This window comes from Salarias fasciatus, chromosome 4, assembly GCF_902148845.1.
Source record: "Salarias fasciatus chromosome 4, fSalaFa1.1, whole genome shotgun sequence".
Lineage (NCBI taxonomy): Eukaryota > Metazoa > Chordata > Actinopteri > Blenniiformes > Blenniidae > Salarias > Salarias fasciatus.
Window position 1 is genome coordinate 2,684,423 of NC_043748.1, and position 23,634 is coordinate 2,708,056.

At 49.0% G+C, this 23,634-nt stretch overlaps 2 protein-coding genes across 3 annotated transcripts; both read right to left on the reverse strand.

Moving 5' to 3' along the window:
• Window positions 1-329: 329 nt before the first annotated feature.
• On the reverse strand, window positions 330-8,747 carry fam117aa (family with sequence similarity 117 member Aa). The gene is made up of 8 exons (XM_030089960.1): window positions 8,388-8,747; window positions 6,794-6,939; window positions 3,810-3,905; window positions 3,529-3,633; window positions 2,120-2,236; window positions 1,217-1,442; window positions 959-1,136; window positions 330-679 (listed from the first exon to the last, which is right to left on the reverse strand). The coding sequence occupies exons 1-8, from the start codon at window positions 8,509-8,511 to the stop codon at window positions 466-468; spliced, it is 1,206 nt and encodes a 401-aa protein (XP_029945820.1). The 5' UTR covers window positions 8,512-8,747; the 3' UTR covers window positions 330-465.
• Window positions 8,748-10,026: 1,279 nt separating this feature from the next.
• Window positions 10,027-21,659, reverse strand: rundc3aa (RUN domain containing 3Aa). 2 transcript variants are annotated; one of them, XM_030089386.1, is made up of 11 exons: window positions 21,388-21,659; window positions 14,075-14,190; window positions 13,711-13,844; window positions 13,526-13,611; window positions 13,337-13,426; window positions 12,561-12,641; window positions 12,318-12,483; window positions 12,083-12,240; window positions 11,858-11,974; window positions 11,642-11,748; window positions 10,027-10,794 (listed from the first exon to the last, which is right to left on the reverse strand). In XM_030089386.1, the coding sequence occupies exons 1-11, from the start codon at window positions 21,492-21,494 to the stop codon at window positions 10,652-10,654; spliced, it is 1,305 nt and encodes a 434-aa protein (XP_029945246.1). In that variant the 5' UTR covers window positions 21,495-21,659; the 3' UTR covers window positions 10,027-10,651. The 2 variants fall into 2 exon arrangements, with proteins under 2 accessions (XP_029945246.1, XP_029945245.1); XM_030089385.1 differs by having other exon boundaries at window positions 14,063-14,190.
• Between the last annotated feature and the right edge of the window lie 1,975 nt (window positions 21,660-23,634).

Below are 23,634 nucleotides of genomic sequence, written 5' to 3' on the forward strand. Positions count from 1 at the left end.
CCTGTGTACAACTCATCGTTACAGGAAGTATAGTAATTGATTAATTCCACTATAGGAGAGGCTTCGTCGGATATCATGCATCGTTCTCCAAACACATGCGTGGCAGATTGCAGTCATTGTGTGAATAGCACGACTCGAACATTCTTCACTTTTATATAAAAAAGTAAAGATGGAAAGGAAAAAAAAAAAAAGCACATCCAGAAGTGTTTTCTAGCATTTTCATTAATTTGTCCGTTTTGTGCTTCACTCTGGGACAGACAGCGAGGGTCCAGGAGCGGTAAACACCGGCTGGATGAAAGTCAGTGGGAATAATCAGGATAAGAGCTCCGTCGCTCGCAGTCACAGAGTCTGATCGCAGCGCTCGCGGCTCGGTGGCCACGCCGCACGTCCAACGACGCCTCCACACCCTCCAGGTCCGGGCGGGTCGGCCCATCGGAGCCCCCGCACCGCCACCGCCACACACGCCTACTGCATGCCCAGCTGCCTGGTGGGAGAGGCCTGACCGGAGCAGCCGGTGACGGGAGACACCGACAGGCCGCGGAAGAGGAGGTCCATGGAGGGCAGGAGGGGCTTCAGGAGGCTGACGGGGCAGAAGGCCGAGCCGCCGTGGGGGGTGAAGTTGACTTTGTTGGGGTCCGGGCAGGAAGGCTGGAGGAGGGGCTCGTCCTGAGAGGCAGCCCTGAAGAACACCGAGATGTGAGAGGAGAGATGAGAGAGTTTAAAAACTCAAGCTCTATGCTCAAAAATTAAACTACGAATAAGGGCAGATATGGTCAACTTGTACCTGATCACGAGCAATAATTTTAGATATAACACAAAATAACAATTAAAGCTGCAGTATCTAATAATTGTTAGTATTCAAAATCAATGATCGACAGTCCAAAATGTCAAAAAAAAAAAAAAAAGAGTTACTGAAGAGATAAAAGATGGATGCTTTATGTTTGGTGTCTGAACTCACATGGCCTCCTCGCACACTCGGACCCGCTCGCAGCCTTCGGGCGGCTGACGCTGGAAAGCGTAGGTCTTGTTGGGACGGGGGGATGAGGAGCAGGGCTGCAGCAGCGGGGGGTCCAGGGCGAACGACGGCAGCGACGTCGGCGGGGACAAACACGCGGCTCCGCAGTCCGCTGCCTCTGCTGGGGAAACAGAAACACGTCGACTCAGCACGCCGCGGATTTAACGTCTTGCTAGCGGACTCCGAGGAGAGGCGTCTCACCCGGCTCCCCCATCGGACACGGAGACTGGGACGGAGTCATGAGCAGCGGGTTGAGGGGACAGGGGGACGCCGAGGGCGACAGGAGCGAGGGGTCGAGGGGACAAGGAGACTGAGACGGGGAGAGGAGGGACGGGTCCAGGGGCCCCGGCGACGGCTCGCTCTGGGAGCCGCTGCTGCACCTCTGGGCCGGGACCGGAGCCCTGTGGCCATCTGGGATATCCAGGATCTGAAACACACAAGAGACACGGTCACCGTTACACTGCATCAAGGGATATTCTCATTTCACGACATGATCTCCATCCGAGGCTCTGCTGGAAATGTGACTTTCTTCCTTTGCTTATTAGTTAATAGTGAAACAACAGTAATGTTACACTGAATCGCTTGAGCTTGACCCATTTCTAAAGATACTCCGAGCAAAAAACTGTTACTTTTTACAGGTCACCTCCAGTGCTGTGTGCAAAATTATTTTTCCAGGGTTATTCTGCAGCTCAACTACATGAGAAAGGACGAGAAAGTGAGCAGCTGCCTTCCTATAAGTCCAGGAAAAAGTCACTTTAACCACTGTGAGGGCCACAAATATTTCATCCACACTATCTGGGGGCCAAATTGTGAACAAGCACATTTAATCCAAATATTTATGGGACTTAATGTTAATTAACATGCATGCATTTAATAGATTTTCTCTTGAAAGAGACCCAGAAATACACTAAAATGGAGTCATTTTAATTGGCACCTGGTTCAGATGTGCTTAAAATGGCCAAGATAATTAAATGAAAGTTTCTCCTCGATGTGAAGTTAAAAATGCAAAAAATGTTAACTATTTCTTTGACAAGCATTAACTATTAATTTTAAAATGAGTTTATTCATTCTCCATCTGGGTTATCTTACTTCACAACCCCTCACCTCGTGATCATCGTCCGGTTTCTCAGACACAAACACTTCCTCCAGCTCCAGGTTGAGGCCTTCTACGCTTCGCCGCAGCCGCGGAGCGAGTCTGTTCAGGGGCATCAGGGGCAACGTCTGAGGGCATGAGAGGGAAAGACGGGTAGTTAATAACACAATACCGGATGGAGGCAGTGGTTAGCACAGTCATCTCATGTCTCAAGAACCACACAAGAGCTGATCACCTGCTGAATTACATACAACAGAGAAATGTGTTCGCCTTCTCTGTTCTGATGATGTTTGGACTTTTATTGTAGCACATATGAGCCTATATCTGACACACAGTAAGTCATGAATCTGATGAAAACGTTCCGATTTTTCTCCTTTACAAAGGACTTTTAAAAAATACTCAGCCCAACTTGAACAACTCCACCTATCACCAACAGAAATGTACAATAAATTACATGTTTCCATGCATTGTGTGTGAAATGTGAATACATGTGGGGAATAAAGATGCAATCAGTTGCATCTGTTTAAAAGTGGGCCCAAGAAGAAAATACAGTCTTTAGAAAGCAAAAATCCCAAAGACATAAAATCATGACCACAACGGTCGACTGAAACCTGCATTTTTGTTTAAGAAACGTTTCATGATACGGTTGCAAACTTTTGAAAGCGATCACTGTACAAGCGGAAGTGATAAAAACAGTGAAAACACTGCAGTTTGCATGTTAGGCCACTAGTAGGTGCTCTGTTTTTGTAGTGTGCCCCTCCAAACATGCACGCAGAATCCCAGCCCCTTCAAACTGCCTTTTATCGTGGCGTCGGTCCCCCCAGTATCTGCTGTATGTGACAAAAGGTCTCCATGTATGCAGACGACGGTGTGGTAAATGTACAACGTTAAATAAAACACTGATCAGCACAAAACACCATCTAAATAGAGAAAATCAAAAAGCTATTTACTACGACCGAGACGTGCATGTGCAGCACTATTTCAGGAAACACTGAACTCTGGAAGCAGTTTCAAAAAAGTGCTATTTTCAGACTTCCAACGCTGTCGTCCTGACTACCACAGCGTAACGCTACAGGGTCTAATACTGCGCGGTCCAATTTCTTGTTGAGGTTTTCTAAGCCACAATGCCCGGGTCTTATTTTAGCCACTCGAGTGAAAATGGTCTGCGTATGCTCCAGATTTAGCTCGTGTCTGTACTTGACATGTCCAGAATTGTGATGCCTGGTTGTGCGTTGAGTGACTGGTACAGTACGACATGCTGGTTTCAGATTTTCTGTATTAGACGTGGTGGCAGTAATACAGGAGTCTTGATGACAGCTGGTCCTAAGAAAAGATCCTTTTTTTTATTTTAATGCCCCTGTTACTACGCCTGGTCCCAGTCTGCCCGTGGGACAGAGAGCGATGGGGGGCAGCGGGGTACCTGAGTGATGCCGGCCGCATGACCCGTTGGCAGGGGGTGCTCGCATCCCGCCGAGGGGGGGGCGTGGCGGGAACGCTTCTGCAACTGGTGCCTCAGCTTGGCCACCTGAGGGCAGAGGCAGAGAGAAGAATGCTTTCAGGGTGGCTGTGAGGAAGGGGGGTTACTGACTTTGCCCCTCGGGGCTGTTAATGCTTCAAGCTAACAGTCGGGGTTGGGGGAAGTGAGAGAAAGAGGAACAGAGGAACTGATTAATGAGCGCCTATAGAGTGGATTCTACTTGCCTCTCTCAGGTGCTCGGCACTGCCCCACGACGCTGACCGCTTGTGTCCACCGACACTTCTTCTTCCCCGCGTCTCTTCTGCCCAAGAACTTGGAGTCTTCAGAGAAAACATCAGACACAGCGGTGAATAATGACCCCAGTGTTTTCTCTGTGAGGTTTACGCTGGAAAATGAGCTCTCTGGCAGCAGTCCTGCCCGCCAGAGTCGACCTTTCAGAGGCATTTTCACTATTTTCCAAGAAACCCAGTGCACTCCGAATGGAGCTGAGAGTGCCGAGCCCTGCAGCTGTCTTCACACACCTGCCCCAAAACAGCTGTGCAGAGGCAGGCGACAAGAAACCACTCAGAGCTGCACAACAGCCCCGCTTCCACACGCACAGCAGAAAGCATCCAGACCACATTGCTGCGCAGACTATAAATACAAGCGCCGGTATCGGCTCTCAACAGCCCGGTGCACTTAGCACAAACACGGCCACCTTGTTATTAGCAAAGTCACACAACTGGAAAGGAAGAACAGCAGCAGCCCACAGGGACTTCTCCTTTTTTGCCATGCGTCTCGCGCCGGTTCCCGTACCGATTTCTTCACGTTGACTCTTGATTTTCTACCAGCGGAGGCCTGGTTGAACGCCGCTGACTGCTGGCCGTGAGCAGGCGACTGGCCATTCATCGTTGCCGCGCCAAGGCCCGCTCCAGTTCAGGATGGGGTGAAGTTGCGGCGCCTCCTGGCTCACCGTCGTGGCACCGTACATTCCAGACTCAGCTGGGCGAAACACGCCATCACGCGCCTCCTTTGCTCTTCGAGGCAGGATGAAATGGCCGCCGCCTGTCTCCTGAGGGACACTCTGCCGCTCAGAGGATCCTCACAGGTGACATGACCGCCTTCGGGAAGACGCCAATGTCATCTTCGTTTCATTCCGCTCATCTGTTGCCTCTCGCCCCGGCTAAATAAGTCCGAATGAAGCTCGAGTCATCGTACGGTGGCACCGGTGTCGAGTTACCAACCCTACCCTCCCGAAAACACGATCATGGGACGTTGCCCTATAAAAAGACCCCGAGGTAGCTGAGCATTTGGCCTGCATGGCTAATGTTTCCAGCTCGGACCTTAATGTGCCTCTAATTCGAAATGAGAAAAATGACGAGTCTACTACTGATCCTTATTTATCTTTTACTCCTCTAAATGATGCAAACAGACTATAAAATCATTAAAACACAGGGTCAAGCCATCAAAATGCTTGTTCGGTTCAAGATACAGTGGAAATGGTAAAAACATTCAATTTGACACCATCAGATTTAAGAGAGAGGAAGCAGAGATCGGGGTTGTTGTTTTTTTTTTTCTCCCTCTTCTGCCATATGAGCAGTGCGGACGCACAGATGGCGATGTCAGCGAGCCAGTGAGTCCAGCACTTGTTCCAGACTGAAATATCCAAGCAACTGTTGAGTGAATGACAAGTTTTGAAAGGAAGTCCTGTTTTCTCATGACTCTTCCCACCATGTTTGGTGTGTCCTGCTTTCAGGTACAATATGAAGAAGTGAAGTCACTTCGTGACCAAAAGAGACTTTTTTTTGTCCAACTTTGCTCTGAATAAGGAACCACACTTTGTAGACATTGAAATTATGCCAACTGAGACATTTTCTTAAAGCCTGTACCTGATTTCCACTATTAACTAAACAAATATCTTTTGACGAATTTCTTTTTAAGGCCTGTACACTCACTTGTCAAGCATAATCGGTCCATCACTTTTAGGCCTGTAGAAATGCAAAGTCACTCGATCACATGTAAGAGCTGGTGGAGCAGATTTCCATTGTGTAAGGATGAGGTTTACAAAAATTTCCCTTAATTTCATCTTAAGATATCAGTTTTTTTTTATACAGTTTTAATACTCGTGTGATTTAATTTTGATTTGATAGCTGTAGAAACATTAAAAAAAATTAGTAATTTCATCCATTTTGGTAGCTGTTTCATGGTTTCAGAGTTATGGTCATGAGAAGCATGCAGACTAACTCCTGTCAAATTAACTATCAAGTTCAGACAAGTTAACCCATCCTTGACATGATTTTCATAATCTACTTAAGGGAAGAAATCTCTGAGGCAGAAGTGATACTTTTCCTCCAGCTACACAGTACCTGATACCAAGTCTCATGCAGATCCAGATCAGGTTTTAAGAAATCCTGACTGTTATCTGTCTATAACGAAAAACTGCCTCTACTCCTTTGTTCTTGATTTTTTTTTTGTACAAAACTTTCTGAAGTATTCGCGAAGCCAAAGACTTTCCGATGACTCACTACTCGGTTTTTCTGAAGTGCTTTAAACAGGTAGGAGACGGGACCAAGCGGCAGCTGGACCATCAGACATAATGCAGAGGAACTAAGGCAGAAGGAGTTTGTGGGTGGTGGGGAGCATGTGTGAGCGTGGCTAAGGAGAGCCAAGGGGGGATGGGGTGTCTGTATAATGAGGTCAGGAGGGGTCTGCTCCTCACAATGGAGGCGAAGGGGGTTCGTTCGGGTTTAAAACTGTGTCAGGAGCGGAGACGAAGCCGCGGAGCTTGGCGATGTTACCCCCGGGGGGCTTTGTGCACCAGTTAGGGAGCTCATACAGTCGGGCGTTGGGGAGAGGAAGGGGGCGACGAACAGAGGAGTTTAAAGAAGAACAAAAACAACTACTTCCACTTGGCTGCCTTCCTCTGCAGTGGCACCAAGCAGACACCTGCGGAGCGATCATCGCGGATCGCGTCGTCTGTTGAACGTGGACGAGAAATCAAGACTTTTCTGCAACGTGAAGCAACAGGTTTCATGGAAAATATGTGATTGCACCATCGCCACCGGCTTCCGTCGGGATCCGGCTTTGTTTGACTGATGTGGTTTCAACATGGTACCCGACCTATTTTCCTCAGAACTCCTCAGGATTGACGAAAAGTTGAAAAACAACCCCTCTGGTGACGACCACCACGACTGAACACGCTGACCCTATATCCTAACATGAGCCTCACCTGTGTGGCCTTGTCGTTGACGCAGGTAACGGCCGTGCCCTCCGTGTCTTTGGGCCAGTGTCCCTGCAGGTAGGGTCCCACGATGGCGTCCAGGGAGAGAGTTCTGCGGATGGTGGGCTTCGGAGGGCGGGCCGCGGTTCGGTCCGCTTCAGGGGAAACACAGATAAAACACACTTCAGCCGAACACGCCAGGGCTGGGCAGGCGTTCTCCTGGTGTACATCCGATCTGTAGACCATGCTTCGACCTGGAGCTGAGTCATCGGAGCTACAACACACATCAACACCGCAATCGTTGATTTACCACGAAACCCAAAAGGACACCGGCAGAACCTCATGGTCAGGCCGGGCCGCAGCGCAGCGAGGAGGCACTAACACCAGGCAGATGTGAGTTTTCGGGGTACAGTCTGAGACGCTGCTCTCACAGCATAAAACAAAGAGGCCTTTAAAAAGCCACTGCAGCGTTTAGCTCGAAGCACGCAGCAGAAATCCTGCAGGTCAGAGTGCAAAAGGGCCGGCCGAGTGTCCAAATAACATTATGAGAAGAGTGTTATGTTTCAGGGTTAGCAGCCCTGCTTGTTGACTTTACTTTCCCCTCATAGTGAGCCGGAGTTCTTAGAACTCAAAGCAAAGTTAAAAAAATGTAGCAGACAGTGAATCAAAAAGCATGAAAACACCTTCCTCTCCACGTTCGGTGCTTTCGGTAGTAAACATGTCTGGAACAAGACCTTACAAGCTGAGCAGGTCTATGGTTAGAGGTGCAACAGAGTAAGCACCAGGTTGAGTTACTGAAGTTTCTCAATGTCAACATGAGGAAAAGAACAGCGATCCCACAGACAGTCGAATGAAAGCAGCAGATACATAATAAATTCAACCAGTGTGACAGAAATGTCTCTATGGTGTTATTTTATTTACTCTGGAACTTTAACTAACAACTTCTACATCTCATGATTGTTTGCTAGAGCAGCTTTATCACATATTTTCGCTGTTGATTGCAGTTTCACACAACTAAAACTTGCCAAAAATCTCAATTTAAAATGAAAAGGGAGACAAAGAAAAGGCAGATAATGTCAAAATCAGCTTCTGTCAAGCAACAAACTAGTGAGAGGCTTTTTTTCTGAGAGAAGCCATGCCTTGTGATGTCCAATCATCAAATAAAATGGCAGTTCAACTAGCACAGCATCTGCTCCCTTGACCTTTTTTTTAAGCATCATTACTACATTTTATTTACTCTTAACACTTCAACACTCCTGATTTTTCTCCTGGTTGTTTCCCAGATCACTGCACCAGTTGTTTTCTCTTCCAAACTTCCTAAAACAACAAAGATTGCAGTTTCACACGAGCAAAACTTCTCAAAGTCTCAATATGCAACGATGGATGACAAAGAAAAGTCAGCAAAGCATCAAAATATGTCAACAACAAATAGATAAAATCTGCAAAGTTTCATCATCACCACAGATTACAGCCATGATGTGGCTCATGAGACAGACAGAGATGATTTAAACTTTTTTTTTTTGTTTTGCACATCTCTGGACCACATGGAGGTGAATGCATCGTGCCCCCCTCCTCCTCCTCCTCCTCCTCAGTGTGTATTTACCCGTCTTGACCTCCCTGCAGAGCAGCGCTGAGCCCCTCTGGAGCTGGTACGGGACGGTGGCTCGGAGGGGCTGCAGGCTGGGGTTGCTGCAGCCCCGAGGCGCTCCTGCACTCCTGCCCGACATCCTCCCCACCCCCCAACACTCCCACGGCCGGCTGCAAACACGCTCCTTCTCCTTCTCCTTCTTCTTCTCTTTTCTTCCTCTCCTCTCCTGATCACGCTCATCGGGCTCCGCTTCCTTTCCTCACGCGCACCATCACTTCTGAGCCGGCAGCTTCAAAGCAACACAACAGCTCGTGCCTCATCCCCACTTCTTTTTTTCCTCTTCCCCTTCGACTTGTTTCTCTCTTTCTCTGCTCTGCAAACTGACAACACACAACCTGTGCAACTATCTGCTCGGAGCGTGTGTGTGTGTTTTTTTTTTCTTTCTCTCTCCAGATCTGCGATCTGATTGGTGGAAGCGGAAGAGCTCCGAGCGCTCATTGGTCCACACGTCCATCAATCTAAAGAAGACCACGCCCCTTTCAAAACTTTAAAGTTCCCACCCACTTCGGTTCTTTTTTTTCTTTTTTTTTTTTTTTGTCCTTCCTCCATCCTCCTCCTCCTCCTCCTCCTCCTCCTCCTCCTCCTCCTCCCTGTGAAACCACGTCCAGGCCCTGCGTCTATTCACACGGGGCGTACGTGTGGCTCCTTCTGTGTGGTCCTTCAAACCGTGGCTCGAGGACCGTTGAAAGGTCACCGCAAAGGATTAGTGGGGGTCCCGGGCCAATTTCCACTGTCCGCCATGGGGATATGCGGCGGTACGGGTGGAATTTATGGAAAACGTAAAAGATGCCTGCTACAGTGATATTATACTGTGAAAATTTGGATTTTGCAGTGCTGTTTGCATCATTTCAAACAATGTCATGATAGAAAAGACCAAAAAAAAAAAAAGTCAATATCCTGCTGGGGAGCCACAGCGCACGTTTTTTGGACTGCAGGAGAAAGCCAGAGAACCAGGAGGAAACCCACACAGGGAGAACATGCAAACTCCACACAGAGAGGCTATGTCTGGGGTTTTTGAACCAGGACCTTCTTGCTGTGAGGCGAAAGCGCCAGCCACCATGCCTACGAATTAGGTGGAAGTTTTTGAAAACACTCTTTCGTGAAGGACAATGACAACAACACCACCATTTTTAATGTTTACAGCTCTCTGCTCGCGTGTGTGTGGTTTCACAACAAACAACAAAAACACATTATTGTTTTACCCTTTGCTCATTTCTTTCAGTAATTTCTTTTAAAAAAATTAATTCTGTTGGGAAAAGGCAACCCCCTGACCACTACATATTAGTCTCTTGAAGCTCACTGCTGCCCCCCAGTGGAGACTTTGTGAAGCACAGCCTGTGCAGTCAGGGTTTGGGGAGGCGTAATGTGGTTCAAGCCATGTGAAGAGCGCTCTTTGTTTTTAAGAATGGGATGGAAAAAGTGTTTCTACGCTGATGTATTATTGAAATAAAACAGAAATCATGCACAGATTTGTGCACTGAAGTCAGGATCTGCTGTATTCTGTCATAACCACTAGATGGAGCCAGAAAACCAGCAGCCCCGCTCTCTCAGCGCCCTCCATTCTCACTGTGGACACCGCACAAACACACAAGCGTAATGGAAAAACAAAAAGGCAGTTTATTGAAACACAAACCATCAAAGGAAACAAATTCCTTCTAGCTCTGATATTCAACAGAATCAATAAATAGCTGCACAGACGGAACAGTTTGATTTGCACTTGAACATCCCATCACACTCATGAAACAAACGTCCCGATGCGGCGAGAGCATGAGGCGAGTCTGCAAGAGCGAGAACAGATCTGGATCCCCTCGTGTCGCCACCGGGTCTGTGTCTCCGTTACACGGTAAAAAGGAAGAAAACACGGACGAGAGTACTGGTGCTCAAATAAAGAAGCCAGAGAAAAATCGGGTTGGATAGATGTATTTCCAGAGACGTCGGAGTCGTATATGAGGGGGGGACGGACGGAAAGATCTGGGAGACTAATGAGGCTTCGTGATGACTTCTCTACAGAGATCCGGATGTGATGTGAGGGGTTTCCGGTTGTGGATCTGGATTGATGGTAGGAGGCGGAGGCGGCGGGGGGAGAGGGAGGGGAGGGGAAAGGAGGGGGAGGGGTACGGAGGGGGCGCAGGGGGCGTTTGATGCAGCATCACCAGGCAGACGGGCTGGAGGGGGGGGGGGGGGGGGGGGGGGGGGGGTTCGATCTGGGCTGGCGGCTCCTAGCTGGGAGAGAGGGCGGGGCTGGGCTCGGTGCTGATGTTCACCAAGCACTCGCTGGACTTGAGGCTGGCCAGGGACTTGGAGCTGGGCAGGGAGGCCAGAGAGCCGCACAGGCCCAGCAGGGACGGAGTGTTGTCTTTCCCTGCAGGAGAAAAGCACCGTAAGAAGCAGCATAGTTCCGGCTGCCCACGGGAGGGGGGGGGGGGGGGGGGAGGTCGGGGGGGGGGGGGGGGGGGGGTTGGGGTTGGGGTTGGGTGGTGGGGGGGCATGAGGATGAATATGCATGTACGTGTGCATGGGTGGCTGCCTCTGAAAGGCTCCTCAGTAGTGCTGGAGTACAAATGTATTCACACAGCAGCAGGAACGATCTGGCTGCATGTTTGCTCCACTGGAGGACAAACAGCAGCTGATCTGAACACACTCCAGAATAAGAGTGACCGTGAACAATATAGCAACCAGCACACACATGGAATCTTCCCCGGTTTGGCGCTTTCGGGACGCTAAATAGCTGAAATGAGCACGTTTGGAGCCTCACTGCGTGGAGTTTGCATGTTTTTTCTCTTTGGTTCTCTGGTTTCCTCCACATGAAAACCTCTGAATAAAGAAAAAAAACTGACACCGAAGACCGTTTTCTGCATTGAGCTGCTATCGGTTAAGACCAGGGGTGTGAAACATGAGGCCCGTGGACATAAGCCAGCTCGCAAGAGGCTCCAGTCCGGCCCGACAAACCATCTCAAACAAGACAGTGATTTTTTTGTTTTTTTTTTTTGACCGATTTCTTCCACAACACAACAAGATCACTGCAAGCAAACAAAGCATGAGCCTCAAAAGCCAGTTTTTGTTGAGCAGCACTTCCTGCCTCGCCCTCTATTGATTGCTGATTTTCTCCCTGACAAGGACTTTCTCTCTTTTCTGACAAGCGCTCTATAAATAACCTGCACCGTTTCAGTACTTCACTCCTTCATGAATGTTTGATGGCGGCTCCGTACCTGCCGAGGTCCAGGCGGCGTCTCCGTTCTGCCTCCCGTCGGCCTTCTGGGAGTCGGAGTTCAGACTGACCTCGGCGGAAAGCTGCTCCGTGCTGTGGAAACTCTCCCTGCAGACAAGGGGCGATCGATGAAGCGCGTGCAATCCGGTTCCTTTTAATGCACGATTAAGAACGGCGAGAGGCACAAGCAGAGCGCCGCGGCGGTCACGGGGTTTACCTGCGGAACAGCTTGACCTCGTCGCTGTCGTCGTCTGTGATGGCGGGCCACTGGTTGACCAATGGGATGGACAGGTCTTTCGAGAGGTGGGAGGGGTCACAGGGCATGAGCCCCGACCTGCGAACGCCGCAAAATAAGAATGAAATCTAAGAACTGAGACAAGATGTGAGTGTTTTTTTTTAACAGTTTGATCTTGTGATGGTCGGCGACGCGGCGCCCGCTCACAGCTGTGCCTGGAGCTCCAGGACGATGGCCTCCAGCTCCTTCTTCTCCTGCTGGTTCTGCGCCGCCAGCTCCTCCACTTTGGCTCTCAGCCGCTTGTTCTCCGTCTCCACGTTCTTCAGCTGCGACTCGCGCAGGCGCACCAGCTCCTCCAGGTAGCCCTGCAACGGCACACGTTGAGCAGGTGAGCGGCGGGGGCGGGGGGTGCTAGCAGGGCGCCGTTATTGCCGCCGGTCACCTTCTGGGCGTAGACGATCTTGAACCTCTGCTCCATCTTGCGGCACTTGTTGCCCCAGCTCTCCTCGTCGGTCACCAGGGGGATGTAGGGGTGCTCGGGGACGCTCTCCTCGCTGTTGCTGCTGTCCACGCTGCGCCGGTCGTCCTCGTCGCTCAGGTAGTCGTAGCTGCGCGAACAGGCGGAGAGGCGTGAGCGCGGGGCGAGCGCCTGGAGCTGGATGAGACCGAGCTGCACCTGCCTCACCTCTGGGTGAACTTCAGGTAGGGCGTGTAGTCGATCACAGCTGTGGATTTACCGTCCAGAGTCTCTCCCTTTAGGCAGAAACTGCGTGGAGAAGGAGACCTTGATGATTTAATGCTCACATAAAGAGGTTAAGGCGGCGCTGCTCTCGCTTCTGATTAGCACTGAGCCTGCAGACACCGAGCTCTGCGGGTTTTGGAATTTGCTGCTCTGTGTTGAACTTGCATGTGGTTTTAACATCATTTTCCTTCAACAGATTATACAAGACAGGTTTTCTAACCAAGACACTTCTAGGTCTTTTAAGAAAACAGTATCTTCTGATGATCTGTTTACAGCAGTGTGCCGATCAAAATTGCACATTTTGTGCTCATAATTTCTGTCTGTACTTAGAATAATTTTCTTTTTTTTTTAATTATGAAATTCAGCTGATTCACTACTTGACTTCACACTACTTGATTCAAAGCACACAACCACAAAACTGATGAAAAAACAGTTTACTTAATACTGAAAGGTTAAATTTGATGGTCTGCCTATGACCTACTGTCTGATCTTGTAATTTGACCCCGTCCTCATCGATTTGCCAGCTGTTGAGCACGCTGGGATTGGAGTTGATCATATCTACAAACGCTGAGACAAGCTGACGTCTGTGTGTTTGAAACTCCCCACAGAAGCTTCTTATTTTCTTCATAGTTTAAAACTTTGACAAGTCACGGAGAACTGGAGCTTTCTATTCCCAATATGTGAACAAAACAATGAACTGATCTCCAGACACACGTCACCTGAAGTCAATGGCGCTCAGTCCGATCAGCATGCCGGTCAGCACCGTAGCCTCCTCTCTGAGCATAATGGCTCCGTCATCGTAGAACCGTCTGTCAGGAGAAATATTAACAGCTCAGCCTGTGTGAAGGAATAGTGAGGGGGAAAAAAAAACCGCGAGGAGCATCAAGAGGTGAATAATTCTAACGGACCTGGTGGTTTTGGTGTCCCTCAGGGCGGTGGACACGTACTCGGACAGACGTTTCTCCATCAGGGCCACTCGAATCCACGCCCGGCCCTGGAGGAATACATCAGAGGGGTGAGTGGGAACACAGGGCCTTGTCTCGCTCCGCTCCGGAGCACAAACAACACGCTTGTGGCAGAGAAACCTCCTTGCCTTGGCTCGCGACGTGCTGATGTTCTCTATGTTTTCGATGCTGGAGATGCAGTTGTTGGGCACCTTGTTGCTCGCCAGCCGGATGTACTCCCAGAAACTGCGCTGCACGTCTGAGCTGAACCAGCTTCCTGAGCCTGGTCCAGGGAAAGAGAAAAAGAATCATTTCCGTTCCTACAGCTGCTAAAACTCTAATATGCAAGTCACTGCAGAAGCTGATGGTATATTTGAAAACTACACTATATTGCATATGTTTAAACTTAACATAAGAGAGTTGCTTTTCTGTCGGCTTTATGTAAAAAAAAATTGTTTTGCATCAACCATTTCGTCCATGACTTCCTGTGCCGTGCGCCACCTGCGGCGCTACCTTTGAAGCGGTGGCTGAGGATGTGCTCCAGTATGGCAGCGAAGTTCAGAAACTCCTCGGATGAGTCATCTATGGGCTCTGCTGTGTATTTTTCTAGGAGAGTCTTCACAGAGAACCTGGAACAGATGCACAGGTATGGAGACGAGTGTGAAAAAACACAAAAGAATATTTCAGTAAAATAAAGGTTTGGGCTCGCTCTCTGCTGCTTGCATGCAGAATGTACTGTACACTGTAGCCGAACACACAAATGTGCTACTGTATTTGAACAACGGCAAAGCAGAGCGGCAAAGGCTTCTTCTTTTTTGGGAACCACGCCATCTTATCATCCTGAGGTCACCCCAATTGTCTTGTGTATTACACAATGTACCCGTTCAGTGCTTTGGCAGCGCTGCCATGAAAACAATACAATTAACCCCCTGTCTTTTCAGCCTTTGTGCACGCCGCTGTGCTTCCAGGTCCCCTTGGGTCTCGTCTCTCTGAGGGACCGGCCGGCATCAAAGAATGATCAAATAATTCCCTCCCCCCTGTCTATACATTGTGGTTAGATCTATTTAGGGCCGCGGCGGCGGCTCCGGCTCGCCTTTTGACCTCACATGCTCGCCCTGCCGCGGCGCAGACAGAGGGGCTTGCTATGCGGCGTGCATGTTAGGAGCCGGCGTCCAGGCACGGGCTCCAGCTGACCGATGGGCAACACTAGCATCACGGAGGGCAAGACTGCCCTGGCGGTGGGAAGCACCTCCATCGCCAGGGGAAAGACGACAGTCGCCTTGGGCAACTCCTCCATCTTCAGGGGAGTGACCACCACCTCCATGGGAGACTCCACCATCCAAAGGCAGAAGACGACTGTGGCTCTGGGGCGGGCCAGCTTCAGCCGGGGGACCACCACCACCTCCTTCCGCAAAGCCTTGATGTCCAAGCGCAGGAACACCTAGATGGAAGGGACCCCTGAGACGAGGGCGAGGGCACCCAGAGCGAGCAAGCCGTCCAAAAAAGACTCTAACAATGAGTGGAAAACTACATTTTCTTCGAGCAAGACCTCCTTCAACAAAGGCAGGCTTCAATTCCTGAGGACTAAGTACGCCATCTCCTGGGGCAAGTACGCGATCTCCTGGAGCAGAACAACCGTCACTTTGGGCAAAATCGGCATATCGGTGGGCCAGACCTCCGTCACCCGGGGGGAGATCACCAGCTCCCTGACCACGCTGACCTTCACCCATGGGGCCAAGTCCGTGTCCGTGGTCAAAACGGTCCTCGCCAGGGGCAAAGAAACGCACAGCAACATCTACTGGAATTTTCACACTTGAGTCCTGCACACACTCACAAACCCATGGATATGTCTGTCTGGTCAGTGTTAGAAGGTCAGTAGCGTTAAAAAGTCAATAAAACAAAGCTGCTATGTCTTGTGGGTGGTGTGGAGAATCTGTCCAAAAGAGGCTTTTGCTGCTCATTTGTCACCTGTTTGTACAAAGCTTCCCGTGAGGGGAGGCGCCGAGTGAGCTGCGATCAACGGCGAGATAACCCAGAGCCCTGCTGGGTGCGTTATGCAAATGTGACAGCGAGGACATGACGGTTTATGGCGTTGACTTGGCAGGGAAGGGGGGGACAGATGAGTGTGTGATATATGGAGAGACACAAGAGCATGCCTGTGCCTTCCATCAGCACTGTTCTCCTGTACATTCTGCTATTCTGTGCAGTCGATGTGTTTTCTTTGATTTGATTGTGTGTGTGTTTTCCCATTATGGCAGATTGATGTTGTGACGTCTGCCTGCGTTTCCATAACTCCACACTGAACAGCAAACCCAGTTTGCCAGCTCTCAGACTGTAAAGGCTGACTGATAAACGGTGCTTATAAAAGTAACATGTCTAAACACGGCTTTTTGCATGATTGTTTTGTGCGTGGGGCTAGGTTTTTTTGAAGAGACACCAAACACAGACGAGGAGCCACGCCCAGAGAGGGGCAACGAAAACCTTCTAACACACCAGCAGAGGAAACACAATCAGCTGTGCTTTGGTTAAAAAAAAAAAAGAAGAAAAATGGCGATTTCACGCATGGTATGTCCAGCTGTGCACACAGGGAATGTCTTACACTCAGAGGCCGTAGGGAACAATGGCTGAGAAGAAAGTGATGTCACCTCGGACTGTCCTCTCTGCAACAATGTCTCCTTCAACCGGCCGGTGTCGTCGTGGCGCTGGGACAATCGCTCCACTGTCCCGGCGCGCCCAGATAGGCTGCGGCCACCTACGGCTGCCTCTGTCCATTCACAGAGACACATGGGTGGTATGTGGCCTTCTAAAGCCCACGTAGACCGGCTCAACGGAGGCATTATGCCACACGGGGGTCGCGCTATCCACGCTTAGCATTCTGGTCCGCTCCGGACCGGAGCTCATGTTACTACTACATTCGAATGCTCGCGGAGCAGGGCGTGCATGAGCGTGCGATGCTTTGCGCCGTCGAGTGAGTCCCGAACCCCGCCGCCGAGTCTGGGTCAGGAAGACGAGCTGCTCCCCAATGGGCAACACCAGCTTCACGGAGGGGAAGACGGCCTTAACCCTGGGCAACACCACCATAAAGAGGGGGAAGACCAAGCTGGCCATGGGGAACTCCTCCATCACCCGGGGCCGCAGCACGACGTCTCTGGGCTCCTCCACCATCACGAGCGGGAAGACCAAGATCTCCCTGGGGAGCGCCTCCTTCAGCAGGGGCTCCACCACCACCTCGTTCCGGAAAGCCTTCTTCCCCAAACGCAAGACGCTCTAAATGAGGGGGGACAGCGTCGCGGGGCGGGGGGACTGGCACAGCATGTCACGGGGAAGCAGCATTGTCACAGGGAACACGCGGAGGCCACGGCGGCGCGTGCACGGGGTCTTTTACCGGCGAAAACTGGATTAAATTCACTCTTGGAGCTTTGACTTTGTCTGGTCATGCCGGATTTACCAAGGAAACAGGTTAGTGGCCTCTAAAGTCTGTCTTGTTGTGTTTCCTGCTGGGTGGATCGATCCAGATTGATCTTTAACCAAGTCGAGCGCCATCGTCTCACAAAAATATCGCCCAACCAGGTTGCAAAACTGAAAAAGCACCAAAATGTGACTGCTTGTGAAACAGCATGTAATCCTGCAAATAACGTATTATTGCAATCGTTTCAATTCAAATACAGCTGAAACGGCTTTCCTTGCAGCATAATTTGTGAAATAATGATGTATTCCATTTTCTTAAAAGATATTTAAAGGGCCCGCATGCTGTCCATGTCTGCAATAGATTTAATCAACATCTCAATTTATACCACAACAAGAGGTTGTTTGGCACAATTTCTGTAAGTAAAATCAATAAACGGATCAATTTGAGGCCAATCAGACCAGAAGCTTTGATGGAAAATGTGAGATTCTGTGAAAAAAAACAAAGACTGGAACTGAGTGGTTAAACAGTTATTTTGGGTGGAATGTTGAATTGCTGTCACCGCCAGCCTTCCTCGGTTCCACTGAGCAATGGCTAAGCTTGAACGCCATAACGGGGGCGAGTCGCAGAAGGCCTGCCCGACCCGAGAAGGCAAACTTTATCTCGGAAGAAACGTTCCAGGCAGATGTTGATGTAACCCGAGTGCTTTGATGTGAAGGAGGGAATTGCTGACGTGCCTCAAATGCAAATGGACGGAGTGGAATAGCGGCACGCTCTTGGTACGATTTGACACTGAAAAACAACGGGCCGATTCTGACAGGCTCCTTTTGTGCCCCTTTTCGCTCTCGCCTGGATCTCTGCCAAGCCCACTTTCAGCTTTCTTCAAATGCCCTCTTGTTCTGCCTCTCTTTGCCCCTCTACTGTACTTTCTGCACAACAGTGTTTGATCTGCACAGCCTTATTTATCGCCTACTTTTACACTCTAAACCAGCACATCAACATTTCCCTGACTCCTCTTTCTCTCTCTCTCTCTCTCTTCTTCTTCTTCCACTATCTCCCTCTTCAGTCTTGGCATACCCAGCAGGATCAGATGACACAGGCGGACTCCTCACCGGCTGCAGCATTGTGTAACACCAGCCAGTGCTGTGTTTACCATCCTGGACTGTCGGAGGGGGGGGGGGAATAATGACTTATTTTTAAAGAACAGAGAGGCCACGACTGAAAAGCAAATGTAGAATAAATGGATCTGGGTGTGTCGCTCTCCGCCGTCCCCCTCTGTGATCGAGCGTCCGGGTGAAGTGTTCTCGTGGTCAGAGGAGGTGCAGAGCGATCGGGGCGAGAGGCGGACAGTGAGGGCGTTGGGCTGAGAAGCGCCGAGCGTGAGTCGGTTATCTGAGCGTTCGCGGAGGGGAGGGAGGTCAAACGAGGAATGTGATAACGGTGAGAGAGCAGGCTTGACGGGAGTCGCTACACTAAGATTCAAAGATCTGGAATCAAACGAAAACAACCTTTTTACAACTGCGCTGCATGAAAAAAGAAGAAGAAGAAGAAAAAAAAAACGAGCCACCCACTCGCTGAGGCACGTCCGAGAGATGTGAATGTTATTTGTGTTCACAACGGCATTTCTATCCCACACCTCCTCTCCGGCCACGCCACGGCGGAGCGCTGCTCCTTCCCCTCATTACCCCTCCCCGCTCCACTCGCTCTGTTTACAGGAAGCGGCGTCTCACTCTCCTTATCTTATTCTTCCCCCCCTCCAGGTTCTCCGTGCCCACAGCACTGCCGCTGCTCCTCCGGGCGAACCACCGCCAACAAAAACACCCGCCGGGGTAGTAAATGCGGCCCGTAAGCCCATTCCCGCCATCAACAGGTTGTCAAAGCCAGCGAGAGTGAACGGCGCAAAGGCACGGCGACAGTTTGAATATCAGTCTTATCGTTCCATTGGCGTTACGGTCAAAACTCGCCACAACGCCACGACACAAACAAACCCCCCAAAAAAAAAAACATGCCCAACTTGCACGTTTTCTTGCAGGCCCTGTGCACAAACTCTTCCCCGAGGCGATGCTGATGCCCGATCAGGTTTAGAACACATGCATATCGTTTGCTGCCTCCACGGTCAGCGACTCCGATTTAAATCCCAACTGTTGATGAGTAAAATAATCAGGGACCCTGAACTCTGCGACCCCCGCCCCGAACAGAAACAGCCCCCTTTTCTTTCTTGTTGAGGTCCCACCTGACGATACCAAGGTAAAGGTTAATCTCTGTGTGTGCTGATTGTGACTTTAAAACGTGTGACGGGAAAGAAAGAGGTCAGACTTTCTATAAATATAGATATATATATAAACACACACACACACACTTCCCGATGTGTTAGGGTAGATCACAGCTCGGCCCGGTGTACTAACGGAGCACTAACGTCATTTGGCCACCGTAGCCAGGCAGCGTCTCTGGATTCTGGTTCCGGCCTCGAACACGCCGACAGAGACTGTGCCGTCACGCATCCAGTACTTGAATCAAGCGACGGCGCGGGAGGGTCCGACACCGCCGCGAGCGAGGACGCCGGGACGCCCCCTCCTGAACCTGAACCTAATCACGGCCATTAAGAAACGGAGACAAACTGTGTCTTGAGCGTTACTGAAGCTGTTTATCAAGGTTTATTTCTGTCTTGTCCGGTTTGTTTGTCATTAAAATGCGATTAAACCATTAAGTCTGTCTTCGCAGTCGGGACCGGCGAACAAAGGTTGTTTTTGTGGCCCTGCTAATCTGTCTCCGTGTAAGTCCTGTGAGAACTTTACTTTTCTTGCATGCTCTGTGTGTTGCTGTGCTGTTCGCCCTCACTGTTGGGGAAACTAAAACAAAAACAAAAAGCAGACGGGACCTGGGACAGAAAGGTACTGGAATAAAAAGCGCTTGGCTATGTGTGGACGTCGTCATTCTCTCATCTTTCATGGGTTCTCTTCACTTTGCACCTATTGTACTGCGATTAAAGGGAAAATCTGGAGAACAGAGTCCAAAATAAAGTCTGGCGATGCAGAAGGGAGACCGACTGTCCAAAAGATTTTGTTCTTTTGCTTTTCAAGTGAAGAAGTGGAACTCTTCTCACTTCTTGTGAAATTAGCAATTTGCGCTCAGAACGTTGTGCTATAAATAACACGAGCTGCATTTATCATTCAGATGACCTCAGAGTGAAGAGTTCATTTACTGGACTCAAATGATATCCGGCCACCTCTTATCAGTTATCGGGCTCTCTTTAAAAAATAAAACCATATCCAACCACAGCTAGCACAATTGGTAAACCTATGTAGAAAACAAATCTCAAAGCAATAAGCATCAATAATCTGCTTAAGAGATTGTATTTATCATAAACTGTATTATTATCTCAATATTCATCATAAAAATAATAGCTTTTAAAGCATGAGATAACAGCTGAACGGTCTTCCCTTTGAATTTGATGAAAAGGGAATAAAATCCTACATATTTCACGTGTGCAATCATGGGAAACAGAGATTCGTGCATGGCTATACATTTGTTTTGGGTTTTCTCTTTACATTGTGATGCATGGGCAATACATGATTGGAATAAAAAAAACTATGAAGCTACTGATTTTATACACAGTGACTATTTTGAACATGGGAATCACTGGGTCAAGCCACAATGTTGTATTTGTTACAATATTTTGATAAATATGATCATTTTCATTCAAACTGTACAAATATTGATCATAATTCACACATCTCAATACTCGGAACCGATTTGATGGCTGTAGTTTGAGCGTTACAGGAATAAGGTGGAGTGAGGGGCCTCTCCGATCTCTCCGTTGCACACACTGATTTATTGGAGCCGTGCAAAGGCTGCACATCAGAGTTTATCACTCAGCTGGATGGAGGAGGAGGATGGAGAGCCAGTGTGTGTGTGTGTGTGTGTGTGTGTGTGTGTGTGTGTGTGTGTGAGTGTGTGTGTGTTTGGGGAGGAGTCCTTGCACTGCTCCCAATGCCCTTGTCCCATCCAGGCGTGATGGAGGAGGATGGAGGAGGATGGAGGGGCTCACGGCTCTGCGCGGCCGCAGCGGATTCATCCTCCTCGGTCTAAAATGAGACCATCCGGGAGGAAGGTAAACGCGCACCGCCACCGTGCACGTATGAAGGATCTCATCATGCACTGCTTTGTGGGAAATGACGGCTGTGGACACACAGATGATGATGATGATGAAGATGATGATGATGATGATGGCAGGGGAGTGTGAAGGTGAACACCTGACTCCTCTTGCTCACTGTCATCTGAATGTCTCCTGTAATCTGGTGTGTTCTCCCCCCACCCCGGCCTGTGTCAACCGCAGGCTGGATTACAGCCCCCCCATCCCCACCTCCACCACCTCCTCCACCCACCGCCGCCGCCGCCGCCTCGGTGTCGTGATGTGTACCTGCAGACCGTGATGAGGTTTTTCCGCTCCACGCCGACGCTCCGGGCGGACGCCTTCTTCGAAGTCAGACCCAGAGCCATGGCGGAGTGAATGCAGCCCGGCTCCATCCAGCGGCGGCCCCGGGGCCTCGTCCGGAACCGTGCCCAGGCCAGGACCACCGAACTCCCGCTGTCCTCTGCGGGGAGCCACGGATGCTGCCGGGGAGGAGGAGGTGGAGGCGGCGGCGGCGGCGGCCGGAGAGGAGGAGGAGGAGGAGGAGGAGGAGGAAGACAGGACCAGTGTCCTACAAGTCAGACATATTCACACAAACGACTTCCGGCTTACGCCTTCAGAATAAAAGCCGCTGCGTGTTTATTTATTTCATGTGGTCAAATACTTCCGGTTTGATAGATAGATAGATAGATAGATAGATAGATAGATAGATAGATAGATAGATAGATAGATAGATAGATAATGGATAATGGTGGATCCTAACACCTGATTGGATTATCCAGCATATGTTAGCAGCAAAATATTAGTTTTATTTTTGTCCATGAGCCACCAGACAAGCTGTAAGAACAGTAATTCATGTCTGATGTTTTAGGTTTTAGCTTGTCTTATCCATTTCATCCAGCTTATCTGAGAGGTCAAAAGAAATGTATGATTCATAACCACACTTCAAGCCACTTGTTCTACACTCTCAAATGAACAAATACAGAGAAATATCATTACAAATTTAAGAAGCGGCATTGATTCACCTTGTAGTCACCCAGGGTTGCCAGATCTGACTGACTGTTTCCAGCCCAGACAGCATAAAATCCACACAGCAAAGTAGCCTGCTCAAACCTCAATTTCTATGTAGAAACTCGTGTTAAAACTGTAAAATTGATACCTGCAATAAAGAACATGTCAAAAGCACATTAGTGTAATAAATAAAGATTTAAATAAGAAGCCAGCTCTATGGAAACCATTCCAAAAAACAGCTGAACTGCCACATCAAGTAAACAGGAGGCCAACTGACAAGATTGATAAGCTTGTGGCTCACCTGCAAAGGGCACCGTGTGAAAACTAGTCACGAGAATGACAAAACCAAGAATTTAAGGTTGTGAGAGAGTTTTTGGACTACCTTGCTTACACACAGCTGTAATTAATTGCACACACACACTTAAGCAGCTGAAGATTTGGATTTTTCTGGAACAGGTGGCTCTCTTCCCCACCACAACACTGCAGCCATCTGTACCTAATTTGAAGCACTTTTGATTTTCAGCCCACTGCGCAGTATAAAACTGGTCAGGGTGGAGGTTTAAGTGAAGTAGCAGATTATTTACCACACACAGCTATGTGACAGATGTCATATTTGCGCTTTCACGTATATTTCCAGAGAATGGTGGGCATCTCTAAAATGACTCATGGAGTCTTTGAACATGCATGGGGCAGCTGCATGATTAATTAATTCAGTGCATTTGGTTTGGTGTATTTTGACTTCTTTTTTTGAACGGTGCCTTTTTATTGGTGTTCAGCAACAATTACAAAGAGAAAAAGAAAAAACAACAGAACGAACAAACAGCACCCCACCGGATATACCAGATCATAGAATGAATAAAAAGAAAAAGAAATACAAAGCTTGAATACATTACAAAAAATGAAAGTTATGTTAGCCTGTCAGAAGATACACCTTCAAAATAAATCAGAAATGGTCGCCACTGTTCATAAAATTTTCCATTGGAGCCTTTTGTAGTGTAAAGGATTTTTTCCATATGTAAATTATTCATGACCTCTTTAATCCAATGACCAAATGTTGGTGGACATGGATCTTTCAATTTATATAGAATAAGTCTTTGAGCTAGCAAAGAGCAAAAAGCAATCAAGTCCATTTGGTGCCTGTTTAAGGGGACATTCGGAGAGACTACTCCAAATAAGGCAGTCAAAGGAGAGGAATCAACCATTTTTCCACAGATGTCAGAAAAAGCCTCAAATATTGTTCGCCAATATTCATAAAGTTTCGGACACGTCCAGAATGCATGAAAAAGCGTAGCAAGCATTTGTCTACAGTGGTCACATGATGGGTCCAAGCCCAGTTTGAGTTTAGACAATTTGTCTTTGGACCAATGCAGACGATGCACCACTTTGAACTGAACCACAGCATGTCTAAGTGAGATCGAGGAAGAGTGAATATTCCTTATAACCTCTTTCCAGTCTAAAACCGATATGGGTCTGCTCAAATCTGTTTCCCATTTCTGTTTAAATTCAGCCAGATTAGTTTCATGA

What these genes read in the sequence shown, in the direction of transcription:
- fam117aa (XM_030089960.1), bottom strand. Translation starts at nt 8,511, where the DNA reads ATGTCGGGCAGGAGTGCAGGAGCGCCTCGGGGCTGCAGCAACCCCAGC. An exon ending in GTGTCCGATGGGGGAGCCGG is followed by an intron (nt 1,137 to 1,216) that starts GTGAGACGCCTC and finishes CTGTTTCCCCAG; the next exon opens with CAGAGGCAGCGGACTGCGGA. An exon ending in CGAGTGTGCGAGGAGGCCAT is followed by an intron (nt 680 to 958) that starts GTGAGTTCAGAC and finishes GGTGTTCTTCAG; the next exon opens with GGCTGCCTCTCAGGACGAGC.
- rundc3aa (XM_030089385.1), bottom strand. Translation starts at nt 21,494, where the DNA reads ATGGAGCCGGGCTGCATTCACTCCGCCATGGCTCTGGGTCTGACTTCG. An exon ending in AGGGACACCAAAACCACCAG is followed by an intron (nt 13,427 to 13,525) that starts GTCCGTTAGAAT and finishes TTCTCCTGACAG; the next exon opens with ACGGTTCTACGATGACGGAG. An exon ending in TACCTGAAGTTCACCCAGAG is followed by an intron (nt 12,484 to 12,560) that starts GTGAGGCAGGTG and finishes CTGTTCGCGCAG; the next exon opens with CTACGACTACCTGAGCGACG.